Source organism: Tauraco erythrolophus, chromosome 4 (assembly GCF_009769465.1).
Source record: "Tauraco erythrolophus isolate bTauEry1 chromosome 4, bTauEry1.pri, whole genome shotgun sequence".
Lineage (NCBI taxonomy): Eukaryota > Metazoa > Chordata > Aves > Musophagiformes > Musophagidae > Tauraco > Tauraco erythrolophus.
The window spans coordinates 61,450,875-61,476,452 of NC_141468.1; the positions used below are offsets into that span (position 1 = coordinate 61,450,875).

The 25,578-nt window shown below is 51.1% G+C and overlaps 1 protein-coding gene across 6 annotated transcripts; it reads right to left on the reverse strand.

The window, feature by feature from the left end:
* Window positions 1-958: 958 nt before the first annotated feature.
* On the reverse strand, window positions 959-25,153 carry TOM1 (target of myb1 membrane trafficking protein). Of its 6 annotated transcripts, XM_086611099.1 has the most exons (17): window positions 25,076-25,153; window positions 17,196-17,280; window positions 15,423-15,501; window positions 15,128-15,277; window positions 14,881-15,015; window positions 14,482-14,628; window positions 13,248-13,364; window positions 12,662-12,795; window positions 9,469-9,502; window positions 8,779-8,887; window positions 7,618-7,738; window positions 5,085-5,160; window positions 4,791-4,793; window positions 4,581-4,643; window positions 2,843-2,902; window positions 2,455-2,491; window positions 959-2,350 (listed from the first exon to the last, which is right to left on the reverse strand). In XM_086611099.1, the coding sequence occupies exons 1-17, from the start codon at window positions 25,125-25,127 to the stop codon at window positions 2,202-2,204; spliced, it is 1,551 nt and encodes a 516-aa protein (XP_086467225.1). In that variant the 5' UTR covers window positions 25,128-25,153; the 3' UTR covers window positions 959-2,201. The 6 variants fall into 6 exon arrangements, with proteins under 6 accessions (XP_086467225.1, XP_086467224.1, XP_086467226.1 ...); XM_086611098.1 differs by lacking the exon at window positions 4,791-4,793; XM_086611100.1 differs by lacking the exons at window positions 4,581-4,643; window positions 4,791-4,793.
* Between the last annotated feature and the right edge of the window lie 425 nt (window positions 25,154-25,578).

The following is a 25,578-nucleotide window of genomic DNA, read 5'->3' on the forward strand; positions in this document are numbered from 1 at the left end:
CTCTCAGGCTCATTTGGCTGGGGTTTTCCCCTCCCCACCAACTCCAGAAGATAGCATGCATACCCTGGGTTGAGGCCTGCTGCTCAAAGAGGGTTATATTAAATATGTAATACCACCTGGTTCAGAAAGGAGGGAGGCCTCTCCTAGTTCCTCCCAAAGGCCTTGGGAACGCAATGGCATTGGAAATGGTGATTCATTTTTCCAGCGGCCAAACTGCCCAAGGATAGTATGTGCTGTCCATCTTGGAAAGCTGAAGAAGACACAAGGCCCCCTCCCATCCCATAACGGCTTACAGGGGAGGAAACCCAGTGCTCTGCTTTTTCCAGCCCCACTGCCACCAGCTGCAGACCAGCTCTACTCTCAGCTCTTATCCTCAAGCCTCTGCCTGAACTTAGTACAGCTGAGACGTCGTACAGGCATGGGGACAAGGAGGTGTGAACAACTGCAGCTAATTTAACTCCTTTCTACAAGTCTGGGGCTCAGATGACACTTTCAACCCGTTCAACCTCCTTTTAAGAATCCTTCCCCCATCTCCCACTCAGCTGGATAGCAGGGGATGGCACAGGGACAACTGAAGACGCCCTGTGGACACCAGAGAGCCCTTTCATAGCAACTGTATTTCTTGCACGTCTTTAAGTGATTTATGGGCTGCGAGGTGGATATTCAGGTCTGGTCACAAGGCAGAGGGAAAGGAGAGGAGGTAGCTCACCCTCTTGCTATTTTGAGATGGGCTGTAGTCACCTCCCCAGGAGACTGTGCTAAAAAGCAGTGAGCACCTGCCTTGGCTCACAGCACCCTCAGCACCCATGTCGTGCCTCATCTCAGCACCACGGTGCCTTTGCCTTTTCGTGGAGAGCAAATGTAGCTGCACCCCTCTTCCCCCTACAAGGTCCTCCCCTGCCCAGCAATGACAGCGTACACATATCTTCAAGGGAAGCTCAAGGCTTTGCTCCTTTAATGTGCAATAAAAAAAAGGCAACTATCCCACGCTCAACAAGAGATCCCATGAGCAGGAGCCCCGGGCTTGGCACCCTCCCCCCGGCTGCCTTTTACAATGGGGCAGCTTGTGCGGTTTGCTCAGAAAGGCTTTTCTCCCCATGTGCAAAGGAGCTCCTGGCTGCTGCAGGGCTGCTTTGCTGGCGTGAGATGACCGATGTCTCACTGCACCTCTGTGCTCACCAGCTCAACAAGCTACTCCAGCAGCAGCACGTTCTCGCTGGTGTAGCCATGCCTATGTAAGGGCCTCCTGCTTTAGGGAACACAGCTCTTCACCCCCAGCACACAGCTACCCCGAAGGAGTCTATAGGGTTGGCCTGATAAGAGGCTCAGAGAGACCCCCACACCGCGGCACAGTATGGTGGAAGGCATCAGTGGAAGTGAGAGAGGGAGGTGGGATCGCATCGGGGAAAGAGGGGAGAAAAGTATAATAATGGGAGAATTAAATTAACTGCAAAGTTTGCTGAAGGCACATCCTACCCCCACAGCAGACAGCCCCCTCAGCCGGGGGTACTGCTCGCAGCTCAAGCCCTGTGTGCAGCCAAGGGCTTTGGCAACCGGCTGTCACGCAACGGAAACATTCCGTCTGTGAGTAGGATTCTGGATAAACTGGTGGGGAGGGGGAGGAAAGGAAGAGGAAGAGAAGGGGTTGTGAGTGGGAAGGTGTTGCACACCACAAGCACTTGTGCAAGAGAGACTGGAGCAACAGGGTCCCTCTACCGTTAGTGTTCCTCCTCTGCCACCTGTAATGCTTTGCATCCTCATGCTTTCCAGTCTAACAGTGGCAGGCAGAGGGCTGGAGATCCGTTCTAGGGGTGGGGCAAGGAAAGAGGCAGGCAGGAATGATTTCAGCAGCAGACTGCAGCCTCTCCTGTTTCTTGGGCAAGATTTCTGACTACCTCACTGGAGAGGAGGATGGGGAGCTTCTACTTTGCCCACACTGTACCGAAAAAAAGAAGCCCACTAAACTCCCACGTTCTCTAGCAGCTTTGAAAACCCCCTTCACAAGTCTATTGTATGACATCCCTAAACACAACAAAGATTATCTGAAATCTGAAAGCAGCTTAAAAATAAAAACAACTCAAAGGGAAAACAGGAAGAGAGTGGAGGAAGGGGACAGAGTCCTTCCCCTGCTGGCCCCTGGTTGGAGGCAAGCAAAACAGCACACACAGCATCTTGCTCCACGGCACACCAGTCCACAGCATTCACAAAGCAAACATAGCATCATCTTCCTTTGCTTGCTTCCGATGACGGCTGGCAGCAGGAGGGGAGACGGACGTCTCTGCTGAGGAGCTGGACAAAGTGGGTAGCCGGTCCGCAACTTTTGCTCGCTCTTCCAGAAACTTGTCAAACTCTGGGGCAAGAGAGGAGCAGAGCATTAGCAAGGAGGGAGGTTTGTGGAAAAGCCAAGGTGCTACCAGGAACAGCTGGAGAAAGGGGATGGCTGGCAAGTTTTACCTTCACTGGTGACACCTTTTGCATCCTCTGCCTCTCCCTAGGGAAGAAGAAGAAGGGCATGGTTAGAAGCAAGGTAGACAAAGGCATCTCCACAGATGTGATTCTTTGTCTGCACAGAGAGAGAGAGGATAATGCTCCCGACACTTCCACAGTACAGACGTGTCAGGGTGGCCCTGAGGCTCGGTTCATTAGCTATGCCTCCCAGAAGGCTAATGATACTGTTCTGGTATCCCAAACCCTGCGCCCTTGGCTTTTCCTCCCTTGCTCCCTCCGAGCAGCCTGTGCTACACATTCAGCAGTGCCAGCACTATTTTACACTGCCTAAAATCCAGCCCCACAGACAAATCTGGCAGGACTGCTGTCTCCAGGAAAGCAGCCCCTCACTTACCACATCAGTGGAGAGCCACTTTTCTATGTCTTCCATGAAATTTGCTTGGGGAACTGGCACCTAGGACAGAAGGAAAAAGAGCGATGAGGCCAAGAAAAAAGAGAATGTTCCAGGAACCCCACTCTGCAAAAAGAAAGCCCAACCCTCTCACTCCAGTGTTCATTAGCTCAGGCCCTTCCAAATCCGGCCAGTGCCACTGCAAAGCTCTCCCAGCTACCAATGTCACTGCTCACCTGCTTCCTCTGCCCCATCCACACCCAGACACGCATAGTTTTCAGGATACATGCCATTAAAAGAATCTGGGGTTTGCTGGTTGGCTTTGGGGTATTAGGACTGGACAAGGCTTTCCATTTTGGTGAGGACTCACTAGGTGGAAGTTGGCTGCTTGTGTTAGGCAGCCAGAGAACAAGAGATGTGCTTTTCTCCACACCTCTTCCCTTCTACAAACCAGTGACAGTCTGACGTCAGAGTCTGCGATGCTGAAGATATCGGATGTGCCAGGTTTGGCACCACATTAAGGGGGAAAGACACCTGCCAAGAAGTGATTCCTTGGTAGGATCATGGAGCACAGCAGGATTTGACATTACACCAAACTACAGAAACAGACCCATCAAAGAGGAATTCTTCTACAATTGAAATAAATTTTACTTCCAGTAGGGACAAGGCTAGCTCAGACTTCATGTCTCTGGCCAATTTTAGCAGCAAAGAGAGACCTTCCTAGTGACAGAGATAACCTTGAAGTAAACCAAGTCTGATTCAAAACCCCAGATCCTTTTCTCCAGTCCTGAGCTCCTGAACAAAGCTGAGCAAGGAGCGGTCCTTGCTAGAGGCTCCGCAAGCAGAAGCGTGAGAGAGTTTTTGTGGGAATTTTTTATCAGTTTCCTAATAGGTAGAGCTCCCTTGCTCTCAGGAAAGCAGCAAGACCAAGAAAAAGAGCAACACCTTCTTACCAAGGACAGGCAGATTTCCCCAAACCAGAGAGAGAGCAAGTGTGGATAGTTACCACAGCTGGCAGACGGATGAAGGGGGATGGAAGAGGATGTGTGAGATTAAGGAAGTTTGGACGTGAACCGGCTTTGATTACCCAGAGAGGAACTCTGGGGTAGAAGTGCATTCAAGCCAACTGGACAGCATGTGGGGAAACTTCCTAGAGCAGACATCAGCCTGGGCATTGCCCATTTTAGGAAGACAGGCTAACAAGCTTCACACCTTGGAGTTTGTCAAAGCCTCAGTGTGCCTGAGAGGATGTAATTGCAGGAATTCCTGCTGCCAAAAGACTAAATTCAACAGCCTGAAGGCTCAAACACTTTAGCCTTCCTTGAACAGGGTAAAAGCCAGAATGTGTTTTCCTCTAAATGGGGCAGCTCATGCTGAGCAGGAGAGGCTGCAGGGGGAATGAATGGCAGCAGCCTTCCTCATGATGCCACCAACTAGTGCCTCTGCCCCAGATACCCACCCAAAATCAGGCCATCCTCTCACTCAAAGAGTGGCATGTGCTCTCTTGACCTCAGAGCTCATAGGACTTTTTCCTACAGATGTATTTACTTGAGGAAGGACTGACACTCTGCCTGCTTCCTTCCCAACCCTGGTCTCCACTACAGGTGCAGACCAGGGTTGCTCCTTTTCAGTTTGCAGTCTCTGCTGATGTCTGCCACACATCCTCATGTGCTGTGCCAGCGCCACTTCTAGTTCAGCAGCCCCAGCCTCCTTCCTCCCTGCTGGCGCTCCACAATCTCACCATTCCTTGCCGCATCATCCACTTAGTTAGTTGGGCTCCATCACTAGAGGCACCAGACTCCCCCTGGTCAAGAGAGAGTCTGCACTGAAAGCTGCTATCAAAGAGGGTGAGAGAGAGGGGGGGCAGTGGGTTTATGGTGAGGGCAAGAACACATTAGTACTGGTGGCCTACTTCTTTGATTGCAGAGAGAAGGCAACTGGACTTGGAAACCTGCTGAGGAGGAATAAAACATACATTTCCAGGTGGAAATTTCCCTGCAGATATAAGGAGGCCATCCTGTTACTGACTGAGTCAACCCCAGACTTTCCATGGTTCCCCACCTCTGGGGTTTAAAGACTAAGGTACAGAGCCCCAGTAGAAAATGCAGGTTGGTGGAGACTGGGAGTTATCATTAGTCATGTTAAACACATGATTTTTTCAAAGAGACAGCACATTTATTGTGTTGGTGAGCAAGGAGGATATCCTCATTCCTGGTGATGCACTAAAAGCTCTGCGGCTACTTACTGTTCCTGTGTGCTGCTGCCGGGCATCCAGGGCACCAGTGAGTCCTTTGGAGGCTTGGGGATCTTCGTACTTTACCCTGAAAGCATGAAGTTAGACAACACACAGGCTGATGAGATGCCTGAGAGTGAAGAGCAGGTACTTCTAAACATATATTCAGAGGCTTCTGAATGCACAGATTTTAATCTCTCATCATTCTGCTCCCAAAAGCTTCTAGAACTGCATGCAAAAGCCCTACTAAATGTGTAGTCCATCACAAAACAGACTAATCTACTCACTGCAGCATCACTGTGGGATACCACAGGACAGCCCTGGCACATGACAGGAGGATGACAAGGCATCATATGAAAACAACCATCCAACAGACTAAAACACGGACTTACAGAGCTAAGTGCATCACCATGACACTCATCTGCTCTCGGGTTGACTACAAAAGAGAGATAACTAACATAGACTCACCAGAAGATTACAGCTGTTTTAGAAAGCATTCAAGCAACAAGCCTCTACGTACTCACCTACCTTCATAGACACAAACACAGCTCAAAAACATCTCTTTAACTGATACCACTCAAGAACCAATGGTGGCAGAGACTCACTGGTCTATGCTACAGAGGAGGTGAGACCAGATGATCAGAAGAGCCTATTGTTCCTTCAAGGTCTCCAACTGCCCCATTACAGCAACCTCTTTCCACACATAGACATGTCTCACCCATAATCTCCCTCATCCCTCTGTCCCCTCTAGGCTGCTACCTCACATGCTAAAGCCACACGTCACCATTTGATCCATGCAGAGTGAGGAAAACAGTCCATCCACACAGGGAGAATGAAGCGTCTCCCAGAAACTCTCTGCGAGTCTCTTCTCCAGCTGCTCCCAGTCCCCTTTTCACAGATCCAGCAGACCATCAAGCAGAGCTGTTTTTGTTGGAGGCCAGGGGTTTAGGCCACCGGCGCTCAAACTTCTCGAAGAATTGCTCATCAGTGAAGGGGCCGCTGTGGACAATGGCATCAAGGATGAAGTACAACGCTGCTATCATGCCACTGATGAGGAAGAACGGCAGGAAAGGCTTGAGGTGTTTCAAGCACTGCTTTGCTGAGAGACACATGAAGCATGGAGGGGTCAGGAACAAACCTCAGCGGCCCTGCCTGTGTCTCCTGCCAGCATGTCCCATCCAGGAGCAGCAAGGCAATGGGTCTGTTCAGATGGAGGGAGACACTGAGAGCAGAAGCTGGTGAGTGAAATGAGAAGCCTGAGCCAGTGAGAGTAGAGGGTACCTGGCAGGAGTGCAAGTGCAGGCAGATGGAGGGCAGTGAGGAATAAATAGAAGATGTCTCGTTACTTGTGCAGAGATCACAAGCCTCAGTTTGTTAAGGATTGCGCCACAGCAGAGAGGATACGATTCCACCCCTGCCCAGATCTCCCTCAGCCTCCAGCACTGAGCACATACCAGTGGCTCAGATTTCAGCACCAGATTGGGTGCTGTTGGCGCCACTGTTTTTGTCCTGTACGGCCTCTGTCCTCAGGCAGCGCACCCCACCGTAAAAGTGGTGGGGAAACTCATGGGCAAAACACATCAAGTTGTGTGTAGGCCACAGATCTCCCCACTGCTTTTATCAGAAGCAGTCTGAGGCAGAGGAATGAAAGTAGACGTCCTTAAGAGACCTTAACTTGCTACTGTCCTCCTGTAGAACAAGGCACTCCAGTGGATGGACATCAGGAGAACAGTCTTTGAGGACTGGAGGCAGCCATGTGCCTGTGGGCTCTACTGCTCAGTAACCGATGGAGAGCAGTGGATGACTCTGACAGGCAAAACAGAGTGCGATCAGTCGCAGCCTCTCAAGTCAAAGGGATCCGGTAAGCACAGCTCTTGCCAGCTCCTTCCCAAACAAAGATTCAGGAATCTACTCTGCAGTAGAGAAGAGACTTCTTCAGTTCAGCCAGTACTATGGAGACCTAACTCTCAGTGCTTTACACTAGGAGGTCTCCTAAACACTACAGATGAAGAAACATCAGTCCCACTTACCAAGAGGGAAGCTGAGGCACAGAGCAGTGCCCTGCCTTGCAAACCACAACTGACTGCATACTTACTGCACTCCAGTTCAGTACTCTGCCAGTAGGATGCATCGATACTCAGCAACTCCCAAATTCAACATCACCCCAAGTCAGGGCACATGAGTTCAGAGACAGACAAGAAAACTCAGCCAGTCCCACTCCACACCTTCATCTCCAGACGCTAAGCCTCCCCAGTACATATGGCACCACAGTCCACCGACGCAGCGCTAAGGGACATGCGCGTGTAGAGGCCGCTTCCTTCTTCCCATGCCCAGGAGGACACTGTGAAGAGGAGATGACAGCAGCAGGAAGAATGACCGGGAACGCAGGGGTCATCCTACAAACACTGTGCGTCAGAAGAGTGCATTTCTGTTGCATCCTACTCTTTCCCAGGAAGTGCTGCTGGTTGGGGTCACAGCCCAGTTGCCCTGAGCCCTCCCCCTTTGCAAGAAGGCAGGACAGGACAGAGGGGGCTGCTACACTCACTCTCTGCGCTGCTCAGCCAGCGAGCTGCCGCGGGTCAGGGCAAACATGTCAAACTCTTCTTCCAGCTTGCCAGAGGTGTCGAGGGAGCGCAGCCCCGTGCTTACGCTGCTCGAGCCCAGGTCTGTGGGAGAGAGAGCAGGGTGAGCAGGCAGCACAGAGCAGTAAATGGAGGGCTGAGGGCTTGAAGGGTGCTAGGTGGAAAGCTAGCATCAGAACAGGCTAAACTGCTCCAGGCCCACTACTCTATCCTGCCCCGCAGGTGCAGCACAGTCTATGTGTGTGTGCAGTGTTGTGGGTGAAGTAACAGAAGCAGTTTCTCTGCCTGCTCAGCAGATATTTTTAGCTCAGTCTCAGGCAGCAGCATCAGCATCAATTTACTGCACCGATGCTGAAGGTTAGATGTTCCTGACCATTTAAGACAACTCAGAGGGAACTGCTCCGTAACCTGTGGAAGAGAGTAACCTGTGCTTCTGGGCAAGCACCTCTGAGACAGATGAGTGGATTTTCATGACTCAGACATCATCTGAAGAACCCTGACTTGAAAAATATCTCAACTGGCTCATCTGTAAAAACAGTCTCGCCAATTTTCTGTAGCTGCATCCAAGTGGTACTGAATGCGCTCACAGCTAGTGAGAGCTTCAGGCAGTGCTGTGTAGGCTGTTGGTATGTCTTGAAGAACTCTCAGGACCTCCCAGGCTTTTTGAGTAAACAACCTGCCAAATCCTGGGTTCTGAGCCCCAGATGCTCATGGCTGCCTTTGCAGCACAGCTCAGCTGCTTTTACTCTCCCAGACCTCAGGAGCCAGCCTGACACCACACAGCAAGAGACGCAACGGCACTGCTGCTGGGCATTGGAGAAAGAGCAATTTCCTCCCCTAGCCTGCTGGAAGGCCCAGTCCTTAGCCACAGCCTATTGCTGAGGTCCTTCTTAAGTCATGTCCACCTCCTGCACAACATGAGGTGTGGATGCTGAGACATACGCTTGTGTGTCTTGGGGCGTATACGAGCTTCTTCGTGAGTTTATTAGTTGACAATACACCCCATTTCTCCAGGTTACTTTGTGAACGTGACCAAAAAATGTTGGGAGATGATGCAAGGGCATGAAAGGATTCCCAGAGCAGCACAGGAGAGGGACTGAGGGGAAAACTGCATGGCAACATACTCATTCCAGCCAGCTGAGAGGAAAGGTTGTTGGTGACTTCAGGTTGTCTCACTACAGAAGGAGTACTGGGTCCCAGGTCAATCAAGCTGTTCTCTGCCTCATTTTGTGCCTTTGGAGGAAAAAAAGGAAGATAGTGTAGAGTTTCTGAAGCATGGACATCCTGACCCCACAATCCTAGCTCATTAACACTGGAGAGGGAAGCCCTTCTGTACCCATCGAAAGGTATCAGCTGTGAAGACTCTCCTTGTAAGAAGGGGAATGGTGATCAGGGAACTGGCTGGGAATAGTGTCCCAGGGCAGAACACGCCTTGGTAGCCAGCCTCCCAGCTCTGCTGGCTGTCACTGAGTAGGGGAGGCACTGGTTCAGAGGACAGGGCAGTGCTCAGAGGACAAAGGGAGGCTCATATGGGAACTGGTCCTCTCAATGTTCAATACTGGAAAACCATAACTGCTGCTGGTCTGCTTTTGCTTTTGGCGTGAGAGGGAGGCTCCCACTGGCAGGGAAGGAGAGGCTAGCAGTGGGAACTGGAGTGTCCTGCACACCAGCATGAGCTGGTGCAGCTGGGCTGGGAGAGCAAAGCCTGCAGCTTGTAAGCAGGGGAGACTGAACCTCTCTCCAATTCAGCAAGACATTGCTGGACCTGCAGGATGCAAATCAAGCTGCACAGAGGGGCAGTTGCTCCGAGTTACCTTAACAGGCTCTCCTGTCCGAAGACGCTCGAACCTGCAAGAAAGACGACAGGATGCATTTCAGTAGCGTGTGCTTATTCACCTGCAGCCCACGAGATTTCTTATAAGGCTTTTAATCTGCCCTTTCCTACATAATGTATCTGTTGGAGAGACAACACAGCAGGGCATAAGCAATCCAGGAGGTTCCTGGAATGCATTGATGAAAACTTCCCTTTCCAAGTGATAGAGCAATCAATGAGGCAAGGTGCTATACTGGACCTTGTTCTCACCAACAAGGGGGAGCTGGTGGGGCAAGTGAAGCTCAAGGGCAGCCTTGGCTGTAGTGACCATGAAATGGTGGAGTTCAAGATCCTTAGGTCAGTGAGGAGAGCACACAGCAAGCTCACTACCCTGGAGTTTAGGAGAACAGATTTTGGCCTCTTCAGGAATCTGCTTGGTAGAGTACCATGGGATAAAGCCCTGGAGGGAAGAAGTGCCCAAGAAAACTGGTTAATATTCAAGGATCACCTCCTCCAAGCTCAAGAGTGATGCATCCCAACAAAGACGGTATTGGCAGAAACGCCAGGATGCCTGCATGGATGAACAAGGAGCTCCTGGACAAACTCGAGTACAAAAGGGAAGCTACAGAGAGTGGAAGCAAGGACAGGTAGCCTGGGAGGAACACAGAGAAATTGTCTGAGCAGCCAGAGATCAGGTTAAGAAAGCTAAAGCCCTGATAGAATTAAATCTGGCCAGGGACATCAAGGGCTAGAAGAAAAGCTTCTACAGGTATGTCAGTGATAAAAGGAGGACTAGGGAAAATGTGGGCACTCTCTGGAAATAGGAGACCTGGTTACCTGGGATATGGAGAAGGCTGAGGTACTCAATCACTTCTTTGCCTCAGTCTTCACTGGCAAGTGCTCTAGCCACACTGCCCAAGTCACAGAAGGCAAAGGCAGAGACTGGGAGAATGAAGAACTGCCCACTGTAGGAGAAGATCAAGTTTGAGACCATCTAAAGAACCTGAAGGTGCACAATTCCATTGGACCTGATGAGATGCATCTGCGGGTCCTGATGGAACTGGCAGATGAAGTTGCTAAGCCGGCAAGGGTGACAGCATATTTGAGAAGTCGTGGCAGTCCGGTGAAGTTTCCACTGACTGGAAAAGGGGAAACATAACCCCCATTTTTTAAAAGAGGAAAAAAAGAAGACCCAGACAATATCATGGAGCAGATCCTCCTGGAAACTATGCTAAAGCATATGGAAAAAAAAGGAGGTGATTGGTGACAGCTTCACTAAGGGCAAATCATGCCTGAAAAATTTGGTGGCCTTCTACGACAGGGTTACAGCATTGTTGGATAGGGGAAGAACAACTGACATCATCTACCTGGACTTGTCCAAAGCATTTGAAACTGTCCCGCACATCCCTCCATCCATCCCAAACGTCCTTGTCTCTAAATTGGAGAGACATGGATATGACAGATGGACCACTCGGTGGATAAGGAATTGCCTGGATGGTGGCACTCAAAGAGTTGCGGTCAATAGCTCAATGTTCAAGTGGAGACCAGTGACAAGTGGCATTCCTCAAGGGTTGGTGTTGGGGCTGGCACTGTTTAACATCTTTGTCAGTGACATGGAGAGTGGGATCGAGTGCACCCTCAGCAAGTTTGCTGACAACATCAAGCTGTGTGGTGTGCTCAACACGCTGGAGGGAAGGAATGCCATCCAGAGGGACCTTGACAGGCTGGAGAGGTGGGCCTGTGAGAACCTCATGAAGTTTAACAAGGCCAAGCGCAAGGTCCTGCACATGGGTCGAGGCAATCCCAAGCACAAATACAGGCTGTGTGGAGAATGGATTGAGAGCAGCCCTCAGGAGAAGGACTTGGGGGTGTTGGCTGATGAGAAGCTCAACATGAGCTGGCAACGTGTGCTTGCAGCCCAGAGGCCAACCGTATCCTGGGCTGTATCAAAAGAAACATGGCCAGCAGGTCGAGGGAGGTGATTCTGCCCCTCTACTCTGCTCTTGTGAGACCCAACCCATAGTACTGCATTCAGCTCTGGGGCCCTCAACACAAGGAGGACATGGAGCTGTTGGAGTGAGCCCAGAGGAGGGCTATGAAGATGATGTCAGGGACGGAGCACCTCTCCTATGAAGACAGGCTGACAGAGTTGGGGTTGTTGGCAACCTGGTGTAGTGGAGGGTGTCCCTGTCCATGGCAGGGCGGTTGGAACTAGATGATCTTTGAGGTCCCTTTTCTATGATTCTATGATTCTGTGTTCAGCCCAAAGAAGAGAAGCCTCCGGGAAGACATTCGCAGCATTTCAGTACCTAAAGGGGGCCTACAAGAAAGCCGGAGAGGGACTTTTTGCAAGGGCATGTGGTGATAGGATAAGGGGCAATGGATTTAAACCGAAAGAGGGTAGATTTAGATTGGATATAAGGAAGAAACTTCTTACAATGAGGGTGGTGAAACACTGGAACAGGTTGTCCAGAGGAGTTGTGGATGCCCCATCCCTGGAATTGTTCAAGGCCAGGTTGGATGAGGCTTTGAGCAACTTGGTCTAGTGGAAGGTGTCCCTGCTCATGGCAACACGATTGGAACTAGATGATCTTTATGGTCCTTTCCAACCCAAACCATTCTAGGATTCTATGAAAGGAGGACCATGGCTCAGGGCCCAATTGACCCTCAAAACCAAAGACACAAGGCCCACAGAGTTGATGTCTCCTGAGAGGTGGTGTAAGGAAGCTTCCTGTGATCCTCCAGACCTACTTCTAACCAAAATGGTTCAAACCCAGCTCTCCATACAGACAGAGGGACTAAATTTTTCAGACTTCATCCTAGCTTAAGAGATGGATTTGATGAACTGGAAGAAAAAAGAAAGGGGTGCTGATCCTAGCTAGACAAGTCCTTTCCCTGTTTGCCTCAGAGCTAGAAAACCAGCTCTTTCCATGCAGTTCCCTCCTTCTTCTTCTGGGTTATGCCATGGGGAGATCTTTATGTTCCATCAGTAACTTACACAGTAGTTTTGAAGGGACAGGAATAAACCAGCAAAAACTGAGGTCTGGCTTTGTTCTCAAAGACAGATAGATGATACAAGCTGATACATCTTGAGCATGATATTCATGGGCAGATCAAAAGGGTGGGATAGAAGGTCTTCAAGGGGCAGTAAACTCTTGTGGAAGAACAGGGCAGAGAAGGGAGAAGAGAAGTACCTTTCATGGCGCAGAAACACGTTGTTGAGGTTGTCATTGATGAGGAGCAGCTCCTCAGTGAGTTGCTCATGGAGGACACGGGGAATCAGCTCCAGCACACGCTGTTGCATGGCTCTGCATGTCCGATTCAGCTCCTGCTCACAGCAAGGGGAAGTTACCACAAAGGTCAGGCTAAGGCTGAGCACTTACAGATTTGGAAGTCTGACTGGGACAGATTGACCTCAGAGGCTACTGGGGTCTATCAGCAAGGGTTAATGGGCAACGGATATTGGTGTGAGAGGTAAACTGAGTCTGAGCTTTACAGACAATAGTTACATGCCTCCTGTGTAACACATCACCCAGAAAGAAAGGCCCTCGGGGACTACAAGTCCCCATGTGAGATGATTACAACCTCAATAGTGCAACTTCCCTTGGCCATTGAAACTCCACCTTCCCTGTGTCTCCCTTATCCCATTGCTCCCTGATAGGCCCCTCTCTAAACTGTCCAATTGTTCCTCACGCCGGGCATGTGTTATGCCTCAGTCCATCAAGTCACTGCTAAATCAAGCTGCGTGTGCCTGCCCTCTGCCTCGCCAGTGTTCCTTACTTGCAGCAGCTCCAGGTCAGAAGGCTCGGCCTGGGACGGCACCAGCTCTGTCAACATCTCCGACATGACCTTCATGTTCCCATTCACCACTTCCAGCTCACTGCGCAGCTTCTCAATCTGCAAAAGGGAGAGGAAGTGACAGCTCTGCCTGGGAAGACTGGGGAGATGGAGCTGAGGTAGCTCTGAATGGCAGTGCGCCGCATGTGTGTGAGCATTCACGGAGCCGAAGGGAATGGTCACTGGGGAGTTCATTTCATAGATTTCATAGATTTCATAGATTTCTAGGTTGGAAAAGACCTTAGAGATCATCCAGTCCAACCGTCCCTAATCCCCATTAAATCATATCCCTGAGTAGTTCATCCATTTGTCACTGCTCAGTTTAGCTCTCAGGAGCTCTCAGCAGAAGGAAGCTCCATTACTTACTATCAAGTTCACTTGCTGGTAACAGATGCCAGGCCCTCACCTGGGATCTCTGGCCACTAGCCTAGCCTTGCCAGCACAGGCTGCTGTTATGATTCAAATCTCTCCCTAGCTAGTGCCTCCTGTATGGCAGCCATTCAAATCGTTTCATTTCCAAAGCAGTGTAAGAGGGGGAAAAAATGAATTCCCACTCAAAAGGCGAGCCTCGGCTAAGTGTGCAGTTGAAGCTTTATCTCTCTGGTTTCACGAGCTGCTAATAAGCATCTTGAGAACAGTTTCTATTGTCTGTCCTGCAAACAGACAGCTGGAGGTTTGGTGCTGAACATAGTGTCACATGAAGTCAGGGTGAGGAAGGACAAAAGAGGATGGGGAAACAAAAGAGAAAGCCCTGGTCTTTGGAAACCACATAGCCAGATAGGGTTGATTCATATAAAGTCAGTGGTGAGGCAAGATAAACAAAGATGATAAGGAGGCATTTACTGGGCAAGCTTTTGCTGTACTGCACTACAAGGACCTTGCTCAAAACCTCAGTGCCTCCGTTCTCCACTTCCCTGTAGCCAGGCAATTTTCCCTCTTCCTGCAAGCTGCCCTGTCTTACAAAAACATAACCAGTCCGTGCCTGTGGTATCCCAGGTCATCCATGTGACCACCATGGAGCTCTGGGGAGCTCTCGAGGGACTATGCTTTAGAGGAATGGCTCCTTGAGGACAGAGGCTGGAAAAGGACCAGGACAGCAGTCCCAGAACAGTGTTTGTGAAACAGCCCCCAAATGCAGGGAGAGTCAGCAGCACCACGGGGCTCATGTCCAACTCACCTGCTCTGGTGTGGGTGTGATGGGCACGTCGCTGGATGTGCCCCTCCCGGTGGGCAGGGTGACAGGGTGGAGGATGGACTCTATCTGCTGAGGGGAGTTGACTGCAGGTGAGTTCTGTCCAGATTGGGAGTTGGAGCTATACACAGTCTACAGACAAAGGTGGGAAAAGTGACAGAGAGAAGGAGATGTTAGACACTCACAGCTGACAGGGCAGTGCAATTAGGAGAGAAACTTTGATGGTAACTCCCCATCTGCTTTCAATAGCTCTTACAGCAAAGGCTATCCTGGAGCTTCTCCCTCCCCAAGAGCCCTCTAAATGCAAGCTAGAGTTCTTGAAGTGCTCTCATAGCTCCAGAATGGCAGCTGCCCAACACCCCTTCTCTGATGATGCTCCCATACCCTCTGTGGCGTGTGGATGGGTGACAGCATGTCCAGATCAGTCATGGGGAACTCCAGGCCCTTCCGTCTCAGGTCTTCATAGACAGCAACGACACCAGTCAAGTCCGGTGAGCTGCGGAAGGCATCCGCCCAGGACTGGGGAGAAGGAGACAGTACAGCCCGTCATCATTTACAGTGGCCTTCTGTACAAACACCTAAAGACAAGCACTCTCTGAACTGGTGCGGATGCTCATGCTTCTTGGCTCACCTGGATGAGGGTCAGCACCTTGTCATGTACTATGGCAGGTGGATTGTTCTTCGGCAGGATTGTTCTCACCAGGACTCCTTCTACAAAGTCCTGGCTGGATACAAGGACGTGGAAGCGATGGCCGCAGTTTTTGACACATGTCTCCAGGACCTTCAAAGGCAACGAAGCATTAGCTATAGCCGCCTCTGCCCATGTGTGTTTGTCTTGTTGGCTCTAAGTACCCATGTCTTTTCAGCCAGAGGCTCAGCTTTACAGCAGCATATCACAGACCTGAGAAAGAGCCCTGACCACTCACCGTCAAAGCCAGCATAACTTCATGGAAGTTTTTATTCCCTACAATTCTCTTCTTAATGGCCCGGAAGGCATCTTTGGGCCTGCAGGAGAAATCAGATGAAGAAATATCATCAGAAGGTTGAGACCCTCCTAAAGAGAGGCAAAGCAAAACAGCCACTGGCTCTGGATGCCTCAGCAGGTGACCCTCACCACCATGTGTTCAGAGAGGTTTGAAGCAATGACTGGTAAAGCAGCTTCTGCCTGTGGTTCTGCAAGGGGAGGAGAGTCCTGCTAATGAGCGCTGTTACTGAACTTGGAGGCCTCTGTGCTGATGTCTGCAACAGCTCAAGGTGTACAGGACTCAACAGAGAGCAGAGTAAAAGCAATGCCAGAAATGCACTACTTGGGGGTAGAGCAAAATCTCATGGCAGAGAGACTGAAGTGAAGGAGATCACAAAAAAGCTTGGCATGGGTTAAAAACAGGAAGGAGAGAGCAAGCTGCAGCAATCCCTGTGTTGCTCAGAGAGAAGCTGTTTAATAACTCTTCCCTGGAGGAAAGGAGGCTAAAAAGCAGCAGGGGAGATGCAGTGGCAAAATCTTGCCTATATTGGAGGTGGGCAAGAGAGCAACAGTGTAGCAGGGTCTCCTTAACCATTCTCAGAGGACAGAAGCACTGTGGTCTCAGCCCACTGTGGTCTTGTGAGAGGGCACAAATGAACCAACATGGTCTGGCAGAGCACAGGAAGAGAGGCTGGGCTGGAAGAGCAGCAGTGCTGGAGGAGAAGAGCAGGGTGAAGACACTGAGGCAATGAGGAGGGCAGGAGTGTATTGGCCCGTGGGGCAGCATGGCTGCAATGGATGGGCATTAGCAGGGCAACGGGAGAGCCCGCCATGCCAGGAGGGTACAGCTGTGTTATCAGGCACTCAGAACTGAAACACCAAGACTGAGAACTGTGGGCAGAGACAGGCGTATTGGCACTGTGGGAATAGCATGGAAAAGAAGTGGTGACAGATCTGTGAGTAGAGATGTTTGACTTTGTTTTCATACAACTGTGAAGCTGAAAACTGGGCTTGCTAATCCTCTGTCAGCATCACTGTGGGGTAGGACAGCAGGAGTGAAACCTTCATTTTTTATTCCATGTAGCACCTTCTTTTTTACATGCTGCTCCTGACATTCCCACAGTGAGAAGGAGCAGTGCCCCTTGAATTCACTGGCAAATCCCCAGGTCCACAGTTAACAAGTCTGGCAGATTTCTGAACATCTCCCTGCAGGGAGAGGGAGACAAGGGCTCCCCCGCCCACTTGGCACATGTCTGAGTGACCATACATGAAAATACCTGAGAAGCGAACCCCAGCAGGACTTGCACTGAACCCCAGAGGACTGAATAGCAGCCTGAGATTTTCCTCTCTCCTCAGTCACCAGCGTGCAGATTTTTACATTCCCAGAGGAGAGAAAGAGAGGGGTATGAAGGAGGAATATACCAAAGTGGAAGAATTGCAAATACGCCTTTGGGAGATGGGAGGCAGCTTGGCTTGAATCGTGGTTTCTCTGGGGACCCTGAAAGCCTGTTAGAATGGCTCCCAGCACTCACGAAGCTTACGGGGAAGAATCTAACATATTTTCTGACAGCTTTGCCGTGTCTCTAGGTCTCCTAGCAGAGTCTCGTCTAAGGGACTCTTGAGAAGCCTAGCTTATTACCTCCACCAGTGCATGCTACCAGTGCAGTCTAGGGATGTAGTGTTACAGGTGTGCTGGGACCTGCCGCTAGATGTGTACCTTTGCCAGCTCCCTTACCCTTCTTCAGTCTCGTTAATGATGTCGCAGATTTCCATGTTGAGAGCCCAGTCCTCGCTTCGCAGGGACCCATCGGTAGCTTTCTCTGCAAAACAGAAAACAAGACACAGCAAGGTTAGGAGCAGTCCTGGCACTCTCATGGGCTGCTGTTCAGCTCTCAGGGCACCCCAGAGCCCAGCCACCTTCTCCCTGGCTTCCACCACAACACACAAGGAGGCAAATCCGGCTGCAAAGTCCAGGCCACCAAGTGCTCCCCACTAGGTGTCACCACCGCAAAGCACATGACTGGCCAGTGCTGGGACAGGCGGCTGCTCAACTCCGCCCACGCCACCCATGCTACCAATGCGCAAACACACGCTGTGTGATCTGTGGTGTCCTGTATAAGAAAGGAAGGGGCTCAGCATGACTTCATGTGCACAGCTGGAGAAAAGAGGTCTTATTTGTTTTGCTGCTGCAGGGCCAGAAGCCGTGAGTTTCTCAGTCTGCTCACACTGAGACAGATCTAACCTCAATGGCACCACTCTTGGTTTGCACCAAATTAAGGAGACAAAAGAATCAACTCCCCCAGTATCTCAAGGAGGCCTACAAGAAAGTTGAAGAGGGACTTTTTATAAGGATGTGTAGTGGTAGGAGAAGGGGTGATGGCGTTAAATTGTAAGAGGGTAGATTTAGATTAGATCTAAGGAGGAAATTCTTCACTCTGAGGGTGGTGAGGCACTGGAACAGGTTTCCCAGAGCAGCTGTGGATGCCCCATCCTTGGAAGTGTTCAAGGCCAGGTTGGAGGAGGCTTTGAGCAACCTGATCTAGTGGAAGGTGTCACTGCCCATGGCAGGGGGGGATGGAACTAGATGATCTTTAAGGTCCCTTCCAACCCAAACCATTCTACGATTCTATGATTCTTTTTACATGGGCCCTACAAAAACAAACAGGCAAACATAAACTGCCAAATCAGGGCTCTCTCTTGTGCAATATTTACATCTCTACCCTGAACTTCTTGGCCTCTGGGGAGTATGGACAGAAGTGGACTGCAGGCTGAAGTCAAAGCAATATTGTTTCAGCTTTGATTGTGTCCCCTTTAATTAGGAATTCCTCAGTCAGCCTTGATGTTATTCAAAGCAGAGATCTGGGAAACGAGGAGCTATTACTGAGAGCACCAGCGTCTCCACCCTATAATCAGCCATGTCTTGGTCCTAGCCGCGCTGGCTGGCTGATGCCTTCAGGGACACCACCAGCGGCTGGGGGAAAAAGAACCGCTAACGGGGCAGGCAGGACCCAGGCACTCTCCAGACCATGGGGAAACACAGAGACGCAGAGATGGCAAGCAGAGGACAAGAACCATCCTTCCCAGCTCTCCCATCCTATAAAACACCTGACTTAGCACTGGGGTAAGATAATTAAAACTAGCCAGACTGGTTTAGCACTTACCAGATGCTCTTCAGGAGAGCTCAAAGCCAAGAAGGTACTTAGAGAAGTGCCTGCATTTTCAAAACTGCTGTCCCTGCAAAATCTGTAGCTGGTCCTTGCTGCTGTGGATCCTCTACCCCTTTGGAGAGGCCCTTCCTCTGCAGAGCTGTCTTTTTCTGCTTTTGACCCAGCAGCTAATGATCCCTCTGTGGGAATGAAATGAAATGCCCATTCATGCAGTAATGGGATAGGGCCATAACACAGGAAAAAGAAAGTTTTTTAACCCCTGCCTGGGTAACCACATCCACCATGTTTTGGGATGTCCTGTTTTTAAAGGTCAGGCAAAGAGCTATTCACAGCACTCTGCAACGCAGCCTTTTATACATGTGTCCCTCCCACAGATTACACATCCAGCGTGAAGCTACCTATCTGCATTTTATCACAATCCAGCCACCACCTTTTCTATTGACTGCAGACTGTATTGATTACACTGTGATTATGCCAATTACACTGTGGCCACAGCCCAATGGAAGAGGGTAAACAAGGGAAGGAGCGTGGCAGAACGTTCTTGGTGCTTTTCCAACTTTCTGAAGGTCTGGCTACTACTGTAATATCCTGAAGGCCCCTTGATTCAGGTGAGCTTTTGTCACTTTGAGTGTTAATTTTGTATAGGAATCCTGGTCTCTTGCAGATCTAAGCTTCCTCAGTGAGGCACAGGAGGCAGTAGCATCGCACTGGGTGATGTGTTGGAGCATACATCCAGGGCAGTGGGCTACAGGGGAGCATGTCTGGTGCACCAGGGCACAGGAATAGGTGAAGCTATGGTAATACATGGGGGAAAATATTTTCCGTCAGGGCTCCTTTAGGATCAGGACTTGGTACAGCAGCAGAGCTCCAGGTTCCCTCCTGCTCTGGGACACCACGTGGCCAGCCTTGTCAGCAGGCTGACTGCAGCTCAGGTCAGTCTGACAGATTTGACACACATGGTCACAAAGCCACCCTTCACTTGCGCTCTCCTCCAGCATCCCCTGCTCATGACACACCTTGGTTTGAACCCCAGCCTAGCCAGACGTTTCTCCATACTGTTTGCTGCCTCTGGCAATGAAGCACACAAATCAATCACACAGGGGTTACTCTACTGAAAGGAAGTCCACATCCACTCTTATCACTCCTGAAGAAAAACACTGCACATGGAAGGAAAAAAAACACAACTCAGGAACAGGGCTGAGCCTGCTGGGAAGCTCTGAGTTACAGAAGAAACCAAGGATGAAATGAAAACTGCCTTTAACCATCAAGTCCTTGCTGTTCAAGTCTCCCCAACCCTCCTCATCATCATTTCACTGTACACAAACATGAACTGAGCCTGCAAATGCAAACACCGTTCCCTTGCTTCCCTACGTTTGGTGGCACTCAGTAACCTGCTCCCCACCACCACCTCTTTTCCTCCAAACACACCAGTCCTGCCAAGATCAGGCAGCAGGTTTGCTTTTCAGACAGGAATGCAAAAAAATCGTGCATGCTCCTTCACCTGGTTGGCCACTTAAGGGAAAATGGGGCTTCCTCAGAAGTGACACACATCGCCCCACTGTTACCCCATAACGCTGTGGTCATCCTGCCACCGTCACCCTGGTTCACATGCTGGTCAATGAAGAGCTGCAGAAAAGTAGCAAACCTGCCATAAGTGCAACATAGGCTCAAAAACTACAAAGCTGAAAGGGCAGTATTAGGGAGTATGGAAAGCAGGAACGTGACCACGAGGCATTGCCAAGCACAAAGCTCTTGAATTGACCCAGTACAGATTAAGGCCTGGCCTAGCTGGCCTTGGGAGAGCTGGAGTTAATACCCTTGTAATCCTCCTTTCTTGCTTCCAAGCACTAAGGGACTGTCCAAGCCTAGTAAGCTATGTTGGAGTTTTCTCTGAAATCCTGAACTTTATCCTTTTACTAAAGCCTGCAGAAGAGAAGGAAACAAAGTCTATTCATTAGTCACATGAAAGATCAGGGTGGCTGGCCCCGTTTCAGGAGCCATAATTAGTACATGAGCTGTCTGCCCCTCACGAAATCTGAGCCTGGGATGGCTGGGGACAGCGACAAGTCCCTAAAAACAGCGAGCAGAGGAGGCAGGGCACGGCTGGCAGGCTCCCTGCCTGGCAGGGCTCGTCAGGCAGCGTCTACTGCGCGCTAATGAGCTGAGCCTGACCTGCCGCGGAGAGTTTCCGCCCGTGCAGGTTATCGGCGAGCGTATGAATGCCTCTCCCTCCAAGTCCGAAACTAACCGGCTGTTGAAGGTGCAGGAGGCCCTTGACAGGGCTGCTTCTGAGCCACAGTGTTTTGGCAGTCAGTTCAGCTTCCTGGGTGTGACAGCGCCGGGGTTTATCTGATTCCACTCTGCTGCCTCACAAATTGCTCGAATTGACCTAGAACCGCTGAGGACTGTGGTACGGGTTGAACCAGAGCATTGACTCTTCTGTCTGGCATTTGATGCACTCCTGCTGAGGGCAACTAGGTTGTAAAAGTTATCTGGAACGGTCAGATAAGAATCGACTCTGAGCTCGGAGTAACTGACAGAACAGAGCTGTATGTTGTTTCGTGCCACGAGTAAATTTCACAGCTTTGCTTCTATTCGAGTTTATGGTCCCTGCCCTCGTGGCGGGGGAGAGCCCACTGTGGGGCTGGCGATCCCACCCAGCCGTCCCTGCAGCAGCACGCTGGCTGTACGGTCATTAGCGTGGGGAAGTACGGGAGCAGGGCACAGAAGATACTGCACAGGCTCCTGTCCCCTTTGCTCGCTGTCACAGACCCGAAGCACTCATAACCAGCCAGGCAGTGTTCCCTGCAGCCCTCTGTCTGTGATATGCTCTTGTCAGAGACTGTGTGCCCCTCCTCCAAGTCAAGCCCTTAACCAGCATTCCCTACAGTGCTCAGTCTCGCTGGCTTTAAATTCCTCAGCAAAGCATCAAGTACCTTCTCACCCACTTCAACAGGTGTTTGAAGGCACCAGCATTTCATTACACAAGACAGTGTAGGTTCAGCAGGAAGCAACACAGCAGTCCCTTCTCCTGATCTCCCTTCGATTCACAAACCCCCTGGTCCAAATCAGCATCCTGTACAAAGTCTCCTTGCTAAGCCTCTTGCTTTCACCTCCTCTGAGGAAACTTCAGCACCATCTCAGGCAGGACTCCACCGCTCAGCCTTGCTGTATTGCTCCTCCAAAGATAGAGGAGACAACTTACTTTCTAGAGAGAACACAGTATGGCTCCAAACCTAATTCAAGGATGGCGATGGATATAGCAGCTTCTGCTGACATAGTGCTGTGGGTATCTGGGTCTCCGAATTTCTTCTATTCTTTTCCTGTGCATCAGTTCAAACTCTTAGGGACCAAAGAACTCTTCAATTGCTGCTTTTGCCCCTTCCCCTCAAGACAGAGCGGGCACAGAAGACAATGCAATGCCTTTTTGAGAAGCACTACCTTGCAGGGATCCATCTGGTTCCGAGAGGAGAGTGTTACTGACAACAGCTGGTAGCTGCTTCCCAACAGCTCCTAAGGCCTCAAATCAAAGCGGGGTGCAGGGACACCTGCAAGGTGGGATACGAATGGCTGTGGGTTTTTTTCTGGCATACTATGTTGTACCTACCCCTCTTCCTCACCCATCTGCAGAGGAAATTTGCTCTGTCTTACCGGCTCCCTCTTTACAGTCTCAACTTTTTCTGGTTCTCATGCTTAACCCAACCCCGAACCATAAAAAAATCCTCTTCATCTCTGTGCTACACTGTTACTTCTCTCCCTTGCCTGACCTCACTTCCTGAAATAACTCATCTGTGTCTCTTTCAGTATTGCCATAATTACTAGTTATTCCGGACTTCCAGGGTCAGGAGAGACCATTGGTAGTTTCCAATGATGTTCTTTCACTCAGAGCATCTCCTTGAAATTAGATTTTCTGTTTTGAAGTTTCTCTTAGCTCCAAATGGAGGTGCAGTGGATTTTCCTCTTGGGGGGGGGGGCGGGGGGAATCTGAACTACGATGCTTCAGCACTCTGAAAAATTTTCCAATGGTCAGAAGTACTGTGTTAAAAAAAAAAAAAAAAAAAACAGAAAAAAATAGAAAAAAAAAACCAAACAAGTTGGTTGGTATTCATCTTACTTGGGAAGAGGCGTCATGGTCCGAAAGCAGGACAGAGGCAACTTTTGTGACCAAATCTCAGAACTGGGAGTAAGAAGCTAGAAAACCTACTCCTCTGCAACTGACTCATTCTGTGACAAATGACTGAGATTATCTAAGCATCGTTTTCCTTGTCAGCAAAATAAATAGGACATACTAGATTAACATTAATGAAGGAATTTGAGAATGTCACTGCAGTGTGCCACAGAGGATTTTTTTTTTATTCCATAGCCTTCATCTAAAGCTATTTTAGACTTGATAAGCTGTATCAGGCATACATGACTTTGCCCAAGTAATTCACAAGGACGCAGTATTAGCTGTCTGCAGACAGCCCAAAGCAGCAGCACTATGCAGGTTTGGTGATTAGGCTCATGAGTTCACCATGCAGCTGCCACAGACCTACCAAACAAGTTTGGGTAAGTCATGTTCGCGTCCCAAATTAAACAGGGAAGATAGCATTTATCCATGTCCCCAGGATGTTGATAGGCAATGTTCAAAAGGAGAAAACATTCATATTTTCAGCCACCAGCCCTTTCAAGTCCTCTACCCTGAGTTCCTTTCCCATATGCTGCAATTCCTCCACCCCTTGAGACTCCCATAACTCCAAACAATCCCAGTCATGATGGTGTCTCTACTGTCACATCTCTGGCACTAAGGACTCTAAGCTCCTATTTGACAACACTCTTGAAATACTTTTTTCCTCTTCTCTGCTGCTGGTTTGTTGCTTGAAAAACTCTTCTGTAATTGAAACAAAGCCTGGAGGGAACTCACAATCTGGCTACTGATCAGAAGATCCAGAGGGCAAGAAGTGATCTGTGACATCTAAAGATAACTTCAGATTGCTTCTACCCGAACACAAAAACATATCTGATGCACTCACTGTGGGAATCAAAGCGCATTCATTCTGGAAAGGGCAGGAGATGGCTTCTCCTGAAAAGTGTGATGAAACATGTGACATTCATCTGGGGAGGCATCAAAGATCATCTGGAGGTTTTTGTTACAGAAAACCTTCCCTGGTGATCCTTCCTTCACCTTGCTGTAGTGCGTTTCACCCATCTTGCCCAACGCTAGAGAGCGGCTCATCGCAGTGCCCCTGACCCACATCATTTGGACACTGCTTTGGGTGGCCTCTAAAATAAGTGGTGCTTATAAAAGCATTACATAAAGCACTTGTTTGCTGCCTTCCCACCCCAGCCACAGCGGCCTATTCATCCATGCAAGCACACCAAAACCTACTGAATGAGGGACCAGATGTTCACAGCAAAACAGCCATTGCACAAACTGGAGAGTTTAAACAGGCAACATCAACCTTCAAACGTAACCTGAAGGCACTTAGACAACACAACATGGGGAGAAAATAAGTATTTCAAGAACTGCATCTCTGTTCTGAGACCAGTGTAGCTGTCGATGGTCTTGTTCTAATTGTAGCATCTCTTTGCTCCACTTCCTCAGACTATGTCCTTCTCCTGTGTTCATCTAGTTGACCTGCGTACAAGGACTAAGAGAGACTGTGTGTCCACGGGCCTGCAAGGTCACACAGTGGACGCTATGCTCCTGTTGTTGCTTTCGCTGACGGAGCTGGTACTCTCCACAGAGCCAGTGCACGGCCCTGCAGGGCCCTGCTTGTCCCAGAGCTCTGTGCTGGGAAGTTCACGGCGGGCAGCCATCCCTGGCGTGCCCAGGATGCTCATCCTTCATGCAGGGAGCTCTGAGCCGACCAGATGAGCTGGGATGCCCCAGGGCCAGGCCAGCCTGAAGCCCCTGTCCCCCGGCAGCCTCCAGCTCAGCGATGGCCGCCCCTGGCCACCCTGTCACCTCAGGGAGCGCGCGGCCCCTTCCCGCCCAGAATGTGATAGGCTGCTGTGGCCGGAGCCCAGCCAATCAGCCACCCCTGCTGCGCCCCTCTCGCCCCCACCCCCGCGAAGACCCCCAAAGCGGTGCGGGCGGGCATGGCCCCGAGCCAATCACGGACCTCGGCTAAACCGGGGGGCGTGGCTCGGATCACTGGTTTGCGACCCCTTTAAGTGAGGAAACTTCGCCTCGCCACCGCAAGACCCCCTCGCTCTTGGATTGGCTGGCGGGGCCGCCGACGGGGGCCGCTTCGGGCTGCGCGTCCGCTATTGGTCGACAACGCCCGTCAGTCAGAAAGGAGCTCTCCTCTCATTGGTCGACGCCTTCTCAGACCCGCCGCGGAGGCGGGGACCGCCGTCTCCCGGAGGAAGGGGTCCGGCGGGCGGGCGAGAGCCCCCGGGGGCGCGGGAGAGGGCGAACGGGCGAGCGGGGAGGGGCGCGGGGGCGCGCGGCCGCGGGGCTCACCGATGCGCTGCCCCACGGGGGAGCTGAAGGGGTTCCCCAGCAGAAAGTCCATCGCCGCCGAGCCGCGATCAGCTGACGCCGCCGCCGCCGCCGCCGCTCACGTGACCCGCGCAGCAAGCCGGGGCGGGCCCCGCCAGGGCCCCGCTGTGACGCCAACGACCGCCGCCTGGGACCGCCCGGCCCCGCGGTGGAGCCGAGGCGGGGAGCGACGCGGCGCCCGGCGGGCCCCTCACCGCCGGTCTCCGGCTCGCGGGCGGCCCTGGAGGGGCGGCAGCTGACGAGGCACGGTGGTGGTGCCGTCGGTCCGCGGGAACCCACCGCCGCCGCGTTCCGCTCCTGAGCTCCTGCAGAAAAAGCACGAGCTGGAGCCGTGCCCAAATACACGGAACGTGCGGTGACACGTTTTTGGCTTTCTGTCACCGCACTCGCGCGCAGGGGGCGCGGGCTGGTTAAGGCACCGCGTTCTGCAGCACCCGCCCGGCCCGAGGCATCGCCCCGCCCGA

What these genes read in the sequence shown, in the direction of transcription:
- TOM1 (XM_086611099.1), bottom strand. Translation starts at nt 25,127, where the DNA reads ATGGACTTTCTGCTGGGGAACCCCTTCAGCTCCCCCGTGGGGCAGCGC. An exon ending in CTCTCAGCTGGCTGGAATGA is followed by an intron (nt 7,739 to 8,778) that starts GTATGTTGCCAT and finishes TCTCTCCCACAG; the next exon opens with ACCTGGGCTCGAGCAGCGTA. An exon ending in AGTGGCTCTCCACTGATGTG is followed by an intron (nt 2,492 to 2,842) that starts GTAAGTGAGGGG and finishes CTTCTTCCCTAG; the next exon opens with GGAGAGGCAGAGGATGCAAA.